This window comes from Phoca vitulina, unplaced genomic scaffold, assembly GCF_004348235.1.
Source record: "Phoca vitulina isolate PV1807 unplaced genomic scaffold, GSC_HSeal_1.0 scaffold25, whole genome shotgun sequence".
Lineage (NCBI taxonomy): Eukaryota > Metazoa > Chordata > Mammalia > Carnivora > Phocidae > Phoca > Phoca vitulina.
In genome coordinates this window covers 21,662,661-21,677,357 of record NW_022589728.1, presented here as the reverse complement: position 1 = coordinate 21,677,357, position 14,697 = coordinate 21,662,661, and the positions used below count along the sequence as shown (strand labels likewise).

The following is a 14,697-nucleotide window of genomic DNA, read 5'->3' as shown; positions in this document are numbered from 1 at the left end:
TTCATCAAAATGAAAATTCCATATAGGTCCTCTAATTAACTTCTAAAAGTCAGCTTCAGTTTCTCAGTCTTTATTATGGAAGACATCTAAGTGACCCAGACTTCACAGTGAAGCCTATAGGAAATAGTATACAGGCGAGAAATTTTTTTGTCTACCACAGCCTCACCTGTAAATAACATTGAGTTTACCTTCCTTTTCCCATGAAAGGGAAACTTGGCAAAAACACATAAACATTTCCCTCTAAGGAGGAAAAGTTTCATGACATCTAAGTTTTTGATTGTATATTTTTGCAGTGAAAACTACACTTTGTATTTGTTTCTTAAAGTGATTTAATATTTCACAGTTTAGTGGGCAACTAAAGAAGCATTGAAATTACATCCTTTGAATAAGGCTGGCCCGATTTTGTTCTGTCAGATGCAAACCAGAGATTTTAGTGCAAAATACAAATATAAAGCAGACATTTGTTTAAGCAAACAAGCAATTTGTTCGTGAGTATATCTGATCCTTATTTGAAAGAGATGCGGGCCGCTCAGCCATTTACATTTGAAAACTATAAACTGTCCCATTGTCCATTAAAATGACCCTCTTGGCAGTGGGGGACTAGGAACAGCAGTTTCTTCTCTAAAGGAGCAACAATGGCTGCATTAACTGCAGGGATGTGCCTCCTGAGAGCCCAAACCAAGTCTTGACATGGGAAAGATAATAGATAGATAAAGGTATTCTGTTACCTTTATCCCGCTTTTCCTCTAGGAAAGTGCTTTATTGGACATTAGATGCCTGGGTATGGCAGGCGTGATCTCTCTGTAGTGCCCCAAATTACCTGACATTTATTTCAGAAACAGCTTTACCAGAACATTTCAAGTAAACACATTAGGTTTGGCGGGGGGTCTTTCATTCAAATAGAATCCCAACTGGAAAACGAAGCAATAAACAGATTCCACTGTTTGATTTCTCCTGCTATAACAAAACCTGTCAGTTTTTTTTTTTTATCCTTCTCAATAGACTTGGGATCAGATATTATTTTCGAAGTTTGGTATATTATGAAACATTTTTTAAATCAAGTTCAAATATGTTGCCAGAATCAGATGCCTTCACTAAGTCTCAGCTGCTAGGAAAAAAAGGACTGCTGCAAAACTATTTTTTCCCAAATGCTCTACTATGATTGACTAGATCCTACTTTTTAATAAATGAGCCCTTGGGAAAAGAATACTAAAATTGACAATTTCCCGGTGGCTCAGTCAGTTAAGCATCTGCCTTCAGCTCAGGTCATGATCCCAGGGTCCTGGGATGGAGCCCCGAATCAGGCTCCCTGCTCAGCAGGGAGTCTGCTTCTCCCCCTGCCCCCCCCGACCCCGTGCGTGCGCTCTCTCTCTCTCTCCCTCACAAAATAAATAAATAATCTTTTAAAAAATAAATAAAATTGACAATTTCCAAGGGACAAGTCACCACATGGATAATTTACAATTTGTAATTTACTGTGCTGTTTCAGATTCTATCCAAATGGCATCTAAAAGCACTCTTCTTCAGTTTGTACAAGTAGGATAGAGTTGAATCAGAAGCATAAAGGAAGTATTTTGTATAAAATGTTCAAGCACTGTAGCACTGAGTTACTCAAACTTTACACTTTTTATAATTTACTTTTATGTATTAGGAAAGGAAAGCTGTTTTGAGAGGATAATTCAAAGGTTTGGAAGAAAAGTGGTGTATGTCGTTATAGGAGATGGCGTGGAAGAAGAGCAAGGAGCAAAAAAGGTCAGTGTTCCTTGATGGTGCATCTCATGCCATTTAATTTTTTAGTCTTCAAAATGTTCATAGCTGGATCATTTAAACAAGTTCCATTTCTCTGAAACAAATTACAAATGTGTTCAGAACTGTAAGCAATGAAAAAGGACAGAGTAGAATTAAATAAATATGGTCTTTTTGAAGAGTGCCCTACACAAACTCAAAGGTCGTGGATGGTTGGTCTTTGCAGAACGTAGACTTTTAAGCAGAAAGGAAGGTTCCGTGCTGTAGCCGTCATCCAGAACAGAGATAACACATTTGCTGTGCTCATGTGAGCATGTCCCATTCTGCCCCATGGCAGAGATTGCCAAGTGATTAAAACCTACCTGAGCCTGAATTCAGCCTAAGAACCTTCTAAACATCACTTCAGAAAGACTCTACCAGTTGGTCGGAGCTGGTTTGCCAAACTCTTTGCTGCCCTATAGTGTCTCATTTGTATCCCAAGGTCAACACCTCACCTCCCCTGGGACACTCGGAAAAGAGGAAAGGGTTGGAGCCAACCATGAGTCCCTTGACTTCCAGGTTGCCCACCATACAGCTTTTTTTTCTTCTTCATCCCTGCGAGTGTCATTCTGCCATTTCCCTCAGCAAAACCTTGCTAATTAAGTGTATTCCATTGCATTTCAAAAGAGGAGGAGAAGGGGACCACTTTCTTCACTTGGGGACCACTCAGGGTCTTCAGTCTAGACACAGCCTACCTGGACAATCTTTCTCACCCCAGCACTTGGCATTGTAGTCCCTTCGGCCATGCCCAGCACTTTCTCCCTGCTGTCGCCTCTGCTTGGAATGTTCTTTTCCCCAATGCCCTACTGTCACTGTCTTACTCATTTTTCAAAATCCAGTGCCTGTACCACCTTTTCTATTTCCCTTATTTGTAAGAGCTTAATTATAATCGTGCTCACTCACACTTTAATTGGAGAAGTTGTAAATAGCTTGGATGTTTGAGCTGAGAGCCTGGGTTTGAATTATAGCTCCACTGCTTACCAGTTCTGTGACTTTGAACAAGTTATGTATCCCTCCTCTTTCTCGTTCCTTATCTATAAATGGCAATAATAACAGCATCGAGCTCATTGGGATATTTTAAGGATTAGATTTAGTTAAGATGTAAAACTCGTAACACAGAGCCTGGTACATATAAAGTGTGCAACAAATGATAGCATTGTTATTATTTGTAGATATGCCTGTTTCAGCAATAAAAGGTGAGCTCAAGAGGTAGGGATCTTATTTTGCTTAGTTTGTTGTTTGAGACTTTGTTTTCAGTTTTGTTTTTTCTATAACTCCCTGAATCTTAATGCAGTCATACTCTCTAAATATTTTTTGAATTGAAGAGCATTAAGTATTGTATGAGGTTACCCAATAGAATTCTTTTCCCTTCCTTTCCCCACACACTGACTCATAGAAATCACTGTATATTTCCACGAAGGATGTAACAATTCAGCTCTTCTGGAGTATTCCAGTACATAACAGAAGTGACCCATAAAGTCACCAGAACATAGATGCAGCATTCAGCACAACACGTGGCCAGCCTTCTTAAGAGAGCCTAAAGATGGGGCGCCTGGGTGGCTCAGTTGGTTAAGCGACTGCCTTCGGCTCAGGTCATGATCCTGGAGTCCCAGGATCGAGTCCCGCATCGGGCTCCCTGCTCAGCGGGGAGTCTGCTTCTCCCTCTGACCCTCCTCCCTCTCATGCTCTCTGTCTCTCATTCTCTCTCAAATAAATAAATAAATAAATCTTTAAAAAAAAAGAGAGCCTAAAGATGATTTAATTCACCTTCAGTGCCTCTGAATTCTAATAAAAGCAGAGAAACAGACCCTAATTTTATAAATAATAGATTATTTCACTTATACCCACTGATACACAATGTACCCAGGATTACATGCTTCCCCAAGTGGGATCAGTGCAGATGGAAACCCACACACACTTCAGATCTAGTAGAGGCTGATGCAAAGCTGCATTTGCCATATAACCACTAGTTCTGACATTCCAACTTTACCAGTGGGCAACCACCATGATCATTAGGTACATCTGTCATCCCTTTGGGCTGTTTTCATAAAATGAAATTTTTCCCAGACTAAATTAGAATACCCAAAACTCAACCCCAGAGAGTGAAAGAGGATGTTTGATGGGAATCCAGACTCAAGTCTTCTTCCTGGGAAAAGCCTCTGGAATCCTCCATGCCATTCCTAGACAGGACCTCCTAGTTGCTAGCGGGATAGACATGCACATTTTCAGCAGCATAGAAGTGAAGAGCCACATCTAATGCCCCTGCAGCCCAGGGCCAAAGATGCCAATCTGCCCACGTGGCTGGTTGTCCTCCCTCTAGTAGTCACCAAAAAGTTTAGCTTCAGAAGGTTGCCAAAATGTGGCTTTCTAGCTTGTGGTAGGCAGAGGGATGCTTATAAAAGTGATGACTTAAAATGCAAGGAATCCTTTGGGCCCTAGCAAGGCTTCTGTGTGGGTAAGTCGCTTCCTAAACCTTTCAGAGTAGCAGGTTTCTTAGATGTTCATCATGGGTGAACATAACATGGAAAAGGTAAAGGAGTTCTTGGTTTGATATTAGAACTGGAAGTGGTACTGGGGCTAAGAGTTTTTGCTCTCTCTGCAGAACGGAGAAAAGTGTTTCCACTGTTTAGCTTTGGATGTGTTATTCTTTTTATTGGGGACAAACACACCTGTGCCAAAAAGAATTAGGCAGCTGCCTATGAAGAACATCCTCTTTGGATTTTTTGACTGTGAATGAGTATTCTTAGCTTCAGCTCTCTGGTTTGATGTTGTGGGATGAGTATATGTGGTAAGGGTCCAATAGTATGTGTTACAAACAATCTCTTTGCACCTTGAGACTTACCGGTGTGGGAACTCTGACAAAATTGTGACCAGGAGTTATAAGACTGTTTATTGTGTATGTACAACATACGGATTTTTGAGAAGGTTCAGATTCCTGATAATCTCGCAGAAAATTCAGATGTCATCAATCTATCATCCACAGTGACGAATTGACCATTCCTTTCTTATATTCTGTCTAACCTTATTAGGTTAGCTGGTATTTAAATAGCAGTATTTTGTGCATGAGTTAAGTAACAGGGATCTAATAATTCACAATAGAGGAGTTTTTCTAAGTGGACTTCTGCGCAGAAATAGAGAATATTTAACTTAGGGAAAATGCTTAATTTAGGGGAAAAAGAATACTATTCAGCAATATCCCATTTTAAAAACTATATATAAAATTCAAGCTAAAGAAATAAATTAAGAGATGGTTATCCATGCTGTCAAAGGATTAATAATCATAATGGTGAGAAAAAAAATTGCTATCAATTATAAAGCCCTTATCGTGTCCCACACTTTCTTTTAGGCACTTTCTACCCATTATCTCATTAAATCCTCATCATAATTCTATGAGGAATGAGTCCTTCAACCCACTTTATATATGAGAAAACCAAGGTTCAGGAAGGTGAATAATTTGGCCAAGATCACATAACTTGGAAGTAGCCAAACTAGGATTTGAAGCTAATTTTATCTGTAAGATGGAGCACAAAATTCCTTTAAATTATAAACTTGATTTACATATCCTAAATATGATTTGATTAAAAAAGAGTTTTCATGCTTATTTTTTAAATTATTAGAATAAAGTGTGCAATATATGCTTCTTTCCTTTTGGGAGGGAGATAGAACTGTTTAAGTGTTCTCTTTCTCCTAAATTTACATTCATGATTAAAATTTTAAAAATAAATCATCGATTCTGATATTATAGCTTTGAGCATTTTAGATTATTAAATAAAATAGTGAACCAGTCAAGTTCTGCAAGTTTGAGCACTAAAATGTTTTGCAAAATCAAAACATTTTGCAGTTTTTCTAAATCAATTTTAACCATTTAGCTTGTCTCTCCTAGTTTCCTAAGTCCTTTTAAAAATCTAATAGAACATTCTTTCTTTTTCCCTGTAGAGATGTCTTTCATCTCTCTAAATAATGTTCTTTTGCTTGAGGTAGTTACTTTTTTTCAAGCTCAGAAATGAAACCAGTAAGTATTCTGCCAGTCGCCTGTTTCGTTATGGTCAATCGAAGTCTGTTCTGTCATCTTTGTTCTCTTTGCCAATATAGTCCCAGGGCTTTCAGTAATTTTATCTAATTCTATAATTCATATCATTAAAACACACCCCATCAAAGAGAAGAAGTTGAAAATACCTTTGTTTATTTAAAAGAACAGCTTTCTTCCAAAAAGATCACATGAAAGAGTTCTCTGCAAGCACCTCTTTGTTCCTAGAAAGACTGCAGAGAATGTGAGAGGAGCCATCTACCTATGGATAACTTTCTCTGACCTGGATCTTTTGTTGTCAAGATCTGCCAGGCTTCCTTTTTTATCATAGGATTCCATGTTTCCCTAATACAACATATTTTGTGTGACAATGATAGGCATATGTATGATTTTTAAAAAGTCAAAATGTAAGTCTTCTGCATACCAACAGCAGTTTTTGATTCTAGAGTAAAAGTGGCCTTGTTTTAGAACTCCACAACTCAACTAAACTTACTTTATTTACTTTTCAGAGAAATACTTAAAATAAATCGCTTGTGAACACCAGGGAGAAAATGGCAGGTATCCATTATTCCGCATAATGGCAAAGGCTTCATCAATAAATGTCCATTTCATTCATTCATTCATTTTTTTTTTTAAGTATAGCTGACACACACTGTTACATTAGGTTCAGATGTACAGCACAGTTATTCCACAACTCTATACAATATAGTGTGCTCCTTACAAGGGTAGCTACCATCTGTCACCATACAATGCTATTAAAATACCATTGATTATATTCCCTTGCTGTACCTTTGATCACCATGACTTATTCATTCCATAACTGGAAGCCAGTACCTCCCACTCTGCTTCATCTATTCTGCCCATCCCCACCCCCACCCTTGTCACCTCTGGCACCCACCAGTATATTCTCTGAATTTATGGGGCTGTTTCAGCTTTTTTGTTTGTTCATTTATAGGTTTTGTTTTTTAGATTCCACACGTAAGAGAAATCATATGGCATTTGTCTTTCTCTGACTTACTGCACTTAGCATAATACCCTCTAGATCTATCCATGTTGCCACAAACGGTAAGATCTCACTTTGTTTGTGGCTGAGTAATATTCCTTACTATATATACCACATCTTCTTAATCCATTCATCTATCAGTGGACACTGAGGTTGCTTCCATATCCTGGCTATTGGAAATAATGCTGCAATAAACATGAGGATGCATATATCTTTTTGAATTAGTGTTTTTGTTTTCTTTGGGTAAATAGTAGTGGAATTACTGGATCATATATTTTGTATTTTTAATTTTTTTTGAGGAACCTCCATACTGTTTTCCACAGTGATTGCAGAAATCTACATTCCCACCAACAGTGCATGAGGGTTTCTTTTTCTCTACATTCTTGCCAACACTTATTTCTTGTCTTTTTGATACTAGCCATTCTAATTGTTATAACGTAATAGATCATTGTGGTTTTCATTTGCATTTCCCTGATGATTAGTGATATGCTGAGCATCTTTTGATGTGTCTAATTGTCATCTGTAGGTCTTCTTTGGAAAAATGTATATTCAGGTCCTCTGAATAAATAACAAATTTGTTTTTCGGGTGTTGGCTTATATAAGTTCTTTATATATTTTGGATATCAACTCCTTATCAGATATATCATTTGCAAATATCTTCTCCCATTCAGTTGGTTCCCTTTTCATTTTGTTGATGGGTCCCTTTACTATGCAAAAAGCTTTTTATTTTGGTGTGGTCCCAATAGTTTTTGCTTTTGTTTCCCTTGCCTGAGGAGACATCATCTAGCAAAATGTTGCTAAGGCTGATGTCAGAGAGATTACTACCTATGTTTTCTTCCAGGACTGTGATGGTTTCAGGCCTCACATTCAAGTCGTTCATCCATTTTGAGTTTATTTTTGTGTATGGCATAAGAAAGTGGTCTAGTTTTATTCTTTTACATGTAATGGTCCAATTTCCCCAGCACCGTTTATTGAAGAGACTGCCATTTCCCTACTGTATATTCTTGACTCCTTTGTTGCAGATTAATTGACCATATACATATGGGTTTATTTCTGGGCTATTTTGTTCCATTTATCTATGTGTTTGTTTTTGTGCCAGCACCATACTATTTTGATAACTACAGCTTTATAGTATACCTTGCAATCTAAGATTGCAATACCTCCAGCTTTGTTCTTTCTCAAGACTGCTTTGGCTAGTCAGGGACTTTTGTGGTTTCATACAAAGTTTAGTACCATTTGTTCTAGTTCTGTGAAAAAGTGCTATTGGTATTTCACTATTGATTGCACTGAATCTGTAGACTGCTTGGGATCGTGTGGGAATTTTAACAATATTAATTCTTTGAATCCATGACCATGGAATATCTTTTCATTTGTGTCATCTTCAATTTCTTTCATCAGTGTTTTATAGTTTGCAGGTATAATTCACTCATCTTCTTGATTAAGTTTATTCCTAGGTATTTTATCTTTTTGGTGCAATTATAAATGAAATTGTTTTTTAATTTGGTGTGGTCCCAATAGTTTTTAATTTCTTTTTGCTACTTCATTATGAGTTCTAATACTTTTTTGCATGGGTCTTTAAGGTTTTCTATGTAGAGTATCATGTCATCTGCAAATAGTGACAGTTTACTTTCTCTTTACCGATTTGGATGGTTTTTATTTCTTATCTCATTGCTGCAGCTAGGACTTCTATTTTATTCTATTTATTTATCTTTTATTTCTAATTATTCTACATTGAATAAGAGTGATAAAATGGATATCTTGTCTTGTTCCTGATTTTAGAAGAAAAGCTCCCAGTCTTTTACCATATAGTGTGATGTTTGCTGTGGGTTTATCATAGATGGCCTTTGTTATATGGAGGTATATTCCTCTGAATCTACTTTGTTGAGTTTTTATCATGAATGGATGTTGAATTTTGTCAAATGCTTTTTCTGCATCTATTGAGATTGCAAATTGAGATAATTTTTATCCTTGATTTTGTTAATGTGGTGTATCACTTTGATTTCCAGAAATTGAAGCATCCTTGCATTCACGGAACAAATCATACTTGATCATGGTGAAAGATCCGTTTAATGTATTGTTGAATGTCAATTTGCTAATTTTTACTGAGGATTTTTGCATTTATGTTCATCAGGGATATTGGCCTGTAGTTTTTTGGTTTTGTTTTGTTTTTGTTTTTTTTTAAATAGTGTCTTTGCCTGGTTTTGGTATCAGGGTAATGCTGGTCCTGTAGAAAGTATTTGGAAGATTTTCTTCTTCTCTATTGCTGAGAATATTTTCAGAAGAATACATATTAACTCTTCTTTAAATGTTTGATAGATTACTCACTTCAGCAGCACATAAACTAAAATTGGAACAATAAATGTTTAATAGAATTCACCTATAAGTCCATCTGGTCCTGAACATTTATTTGTTGGAAATTTTTTATTACTGATTCAATTTCATTACTAGTAATTGGTCTGTTCAGATTTTCTATTTCTTCCTGATCATTTTTAGATTATATATTTCTAGGAATTTATCCATTTCTTCTTTATTGTCCAATTTGTTAGCATATGACTTTACATAGTAGTCTCTAATAATACACTGTATTTATGGTGTAGGTTGTTAATTCTCTTCTTTCATTTCTGATTTTATTTATGGGAGTCTTCGTTTTTTTTCTTGATGTGTCTGACTAAAGGTTTGTCAATTTTGTTTAACTTTTCCAAGATCCAGCTCTTGGTTTCATTGATCTTTCCTATTTTTTTTAAGTCTATTTTATTATTTCCACTTTGACCTTTATTATTTCCTTCCATCTACACACTGGGCTTTGTACTTCTTTAAGTGTAAGGTTGGATTATTTATTTGAGATTTTCCTTGTTTCTTGAGGTAGGCCTGAATCACTATAAATTTCCCTCTTGAAACTGCTTTCACTGAGTCCTAAAGATTTTGGACCTTTGTGTTTTTATTTTCACTTGTCTGTATGTATTTTTTATTTCCTCTTTAATTTCTTTATTGACCCATTAGCCTCCACATCGTGTTTTTTCCAGCTTTTTTTAAAATTGATTTTAGTTTTATGCCATTGTGGTCTGAAATGATACTTTTGAAATGATTTTGATCTTCTTAAATTTATTGAGACTTGTTTTGTGGCCCAGCTTGTGATCTATCCTGGAGAACATATCAAGTGCACTTGAACGAATATGTATTCTATGGTTTTTGGATGGAATGTTCTGTATATATCCGTTAAGTCCATTGAGTCTAATGTGTCATTCAGAGCCACTGTTTCCTTGTTGATTTTCGGTCTGGATGATCTATCCATTCATGTAAGGGGGATGTTACAGCCCTCTCCTATTATTGTATTACTGTCCTTTTTTCCCTTTTGTGTCTGTTAATAGTTGTGTTATGTATTTAGGTGCTCCAATGTTGGATGCATAGATATTTAAATTATTATATCCGCTTGTTGGATTGATCTCTTTAGGACTATGTAATGCCCTTCTTTGTCTCTTGTTACAGTTTGTTTTAAAGTCTATTTTTGTCTGATATAAGTATTGCTACCCCAGCTTTTTATTTCCATTTGCATGGAATATCTTTCTCCATCCCTTTACTTTCAGCCTGTATGTGTCCTTAGGTCTGAAGTGAGTCTCTTGTAGACAACATATAGATGGGTCTTGTTTTTTATCCATTCCTTCACCCTGTGTCTTTTGATTGGAGCATTTAGATCATTTAAAGTAATTATTGATAGGTATGTACTTACTGCCATTTTTTTCATTGATTTCTGGTTGTGTTTGTAATTTTTTCTGTTCATATGTTCTTTTGCTCTCTTTCCTTGTGATTGATGGATTTTTTAATGCTACATTTGGCTCTGTTTTTCTTATGTGTCTATTATTGATTTTGGGTTTTTGGTTACCATGAGGTTTATATATAATATCCTAAGTATATAGCAGCCTATATTAAATTGATGGTCAGTTAAAATCAAACACATTCTAAAAGAACTTCATTTTTAATTCCATGTTTTATGTACATGTTGTCATAGTTTACATCTTTTTATTTTGTGAGTCCCAGTGAGGTCTACACCATGAAACATAATTAAAATGGCAAAGTTTAAAGAGAAATTTTTAAAGGCAGCAAGAGAGAAGCAGTTAGTTACATACAAGGGAAACCCCATATTACTAAATAAATAAGTGCCTATTTGGTGTGTTCATGGAGGAGGTGGGTTCAGGGTCTTCCTGCATTGCCATCTATACTAGACAAACTCAAAAAAATGTCCATTTTAAATGTGAACTCCAAAATTTGCTGAAATCCAAGATGAAATGGAGAATCTGATTAATGCTCAATTCTAAGCTTGAGAAAAATGAGAGCTGCTTTTGTAAAAAAAAAAATAAAATAACATTTTTAATGAATTTTTTTGCTTATAGATTTTGAGACGTGGGGATTACTAACACCAAGTTCAGTGAATTTTATTATTCTAAAGCTATTTCACTTAGTACTTAATGAGAACATTATGTATGACAGGTCTTGAAATGTATTTCATCTTTGCTCTTAATTCACTGCTGTCTAGAATAGGAGCAGATATGCAAATAATAAAAGAGCAATGCTGTCTAATAAATTTTTAGAATAATCTATCTTCCAAGATATATTTATTTATAATTTGGGAAGTATTTGTACCTCCATATGCAAATTTTCTAGAGATAATATGAAAGCAAAGCTATGTTCTTTATTTTTTTATACAAATGATAACTATACACCTTTTTCTGTACCTTTTTTTTTTTTTTTTTTACAATATATCCTGGCAGTCATTCCATATCAGTACATGGAGTTCTGTATCTCTAATTCTTTTAAATGGCAGCGTTGATATTCTAGTATTTGGATGTGCTACACTTCAGTGAGTCCCTTGGGGCTGAACATTTAGGTGGTTTCCCATATTTACTATTACAATCAGTTCTGTGAGTGGGCTTTATGTGATTGATGCATGGGCAAGTATATCTGTGGGATAAATTCCTAGAAGTACAATATCTGAGCCAAAGGTTATGTCCTTTTGTGATTTTTAACATTTTATTAATATATTCTTCAGCAAAATCCAAATTACATGTGAGTGTCCATGAACCCGGTTTTTATGTTAGTGATTTTATGTATAACTAGAAGGGATAAAATCATACAGTATTTATCTTTCTCTGACTTACTTTACTTGATGTAAGATCTATCCATCTTGTTGCAAATGGTAAGATTTTCTTTTTTATGGTTGAATAATATTCCATTATCTATAGATGCCACAAGTCTTTTATCCATTCATTCATCAGTGGACACAGGTTGTCTCTGTGTCTTGGCTATTATGAATAATGCTGTAATGAACATAAGGGTACAGATATCTCTTCAACAATGTTTTTGTTTCCTTTGGATATATACCCAGAAGTGGAATTGCTGGATCATAGGGTAGTTCTATTTTTTACATTCCCACCAGCAATACGCAAGTGTTCCCTTTTCTCCACAGCCTCACCAGCATGTTACCTCTTGTCCTTTTGATAATGGCTATTCTCACAGGTGTGTGGTGAGTTCTCATTGTGGTTTTGGCTTGCAATTCCCAGATTAGTGATGTTGGGCAACTTTTCATGTACCTTTTGGCTGTCAGTATATCTTCTTTGGAAAAACGGTATTTTGGTACCCTGCCCATTTTTAATTAGATTAGTTGTTTTGCTACTGATTTGTATGAGTTTATTATATATTTTGGATATTAATCCCTTATCCAGTATATGGTTTACAAATATTTTTCCCCATTCTTTAGACTGTCTTTCCATTTTGTTGATCATTTCTTTTGCTATGCAGAAGTTTATTTTCAATGCAGTCCATTTGTTTTTTGGCTTGTGCTTTAGGTGTCACATCCCAAAAAAAATCATTGCCAAGACCCATGTCAAGGAGCTTTTTTCCCATGTTTTCTTCTAGGAGTTTTCTGATTTCTGGTCTTACATTTAAGATAGGGATCTAGGGGCGCCTGGGTGGCTCAGTCGTTAAGCGTCTGCCTTCGGCTCAGGTCATGATCCCAGGGTCCTGGGATCGAGTCCCGCATCGGGCTCCCTGCTCAGCAGGAAGCCTGCTTCTCCCTCTCCCACTCCCCCTGCTTGTGTTCCTGCTCTCGCTGTCTCTCTCTCTGAAAAAAAAAAAAAAAAAATTTTAAAAAAAAAAAAAAAAAAAAGATAGGGATCTAGTTTCGTTCATTTATGTGTTTGTAGCCGATTTTCTCAGAACCATTTATTGAAGAGGCTGCCTTTTCTCCACTGAGTGTTCTTAGCTCCATTGTCAAATATTATGTGACCATATATATGTGGTTTATTTCTGGGTGGTTATGTTTCATTGATCTATGTGTCCATTTTTAGGCCAGTAATATACTGGTTTTATTACCATAGCTTTATAATATACCTTGAATTCAGGATTGAAATCAGGATTGCTTTGGCCATTTGGTGTTATTTGCAGTTCCATGTAAATTTTACGTTTGTTTTTTCTACTTCTCTAAAAAATGCCACTGAAGTCTTGGTAGGGATTGCATTGAATCTATGGGTGGTTTTGGGTAGCATGGACATTTAAGCAGTATTAATTCTTCTAATTCATGAACATGGATACCTTTCCATTTGTGTATGTATTTAGTTTCTTTCATTAATGTCTTTTGTTTTTTAGTGTAGCTATTTTCCTTGGTTAAATTAATTCCTAGCTTATTTTTTACAAGTCATTTGGCATTAGTGCAGAGAAAGACTACTGATTTTTGTATGTTAATTTTGTATCCTGTAACTTCACTGAATTTGTTGGTTAGCTAACACTTCTGTGGAGTCTTAGGATTTTCTATATATAAAATCATGTCATCTGCAAATAGTTTTTCATCCTTTTCAATTCTAATGCCTCTTTTTTCTTGCCTGCTGGCTGTTGTCAATGGGGGCATATATAGGTCATGCAGATTATTTTATACATCTGCAGTCACTACAATATTCAAGTCATAGACTTTATTAAACCTACAAGCAACCTTCAAAAAAAACCTTCATTTTACAGATAAATAAACTGGGACTCCAGAAAAACTGTCATAATTCAAAATCATATAATGTCAGAGTTGAGAGTATAACCCAGTTCTCCTCATCCTGGCACCATATCTCTCTGATGTCATATAATATTTGTTTCAGGCTTAATACTGAGGTGGAAAAAAAATTGTTTTCTTTGCACCCAATTGTGCTGGGAAGCTCTTATACATTCATAAAATCTTTGCATCAGTATGTGGTGAATTAGGGAAAATAGTAGTTCTAATTATTTGTGAACATGAGTTTCCTCTCCCCTAGATTCAGTCTTCTTATAATGACTCACTTAATATTAAACATACATTTCTTAAAGTAGAAGCCCAATAATTTTTGTAAGAATGGAGCTGATTATAACAGAGATCATATTACCCTTCATGTTATGAAATAGTGCTGAGGATGGAGTTGTTGTTCTTGTGTGGGAATGTTCCCAGAGACTACCTCTTCCCTTTCATATACACCTAAGGTTTGCCAGTTATTACTGTAGAACCTTTTGCACTTTGGCTCAAATGAATGACCCCATCATCACTGTATTGTAATGAGTTGGGTCTGTAATATGCCACAGGCATATTTCATCATTTGAATCTGTTTCAGGGTGCTACTTGATCATGTGGTTCTTAATAATACTGTACAGGAAGATAGAAGCTATTAGTTAACTCCAGGGCTTTTTGTGAATAACCTCACCTTTCCATAATTTGTTTTGAGAATAGTTTAAAACAGTTTATATTACATGTACTCTGGGCTGGAATCAACTCCTACACCTGTAAAGAAAAGACACATAACCATTGTATGATTTTGTTTACTATGGAATTAAATCCCTAATTTTTATCTTAACCATGTACCAAAGAATTAGTTGGATT

General features: G+C 35.7%; 1 protein-coding gene across 2 annotated transcripts in view; it reads left to right on the top strand.

The window, feature by feature from the left end:
• EYA1 (EYA transcriptional coactivator and phosphatase 1) overlaps positions 1-14,697 on the top strand; it is a 165,411-nt gene that overhangs the window by 146,920 nt on the left and 3,794 nt on the right. For both annotated transcript variants that reach the window (XM_032421973.1, XM_032421971.1), the window contains one exon: positions 1,652-1,752. In XM_032421973.1, coding sequence (XP_032277864.1) covers positions 1,652-1,752 — 101 coding nt within the window. The remainder of the gene's footprint in view (positions 1-1,651; positions 1,753-14,697) is intronic.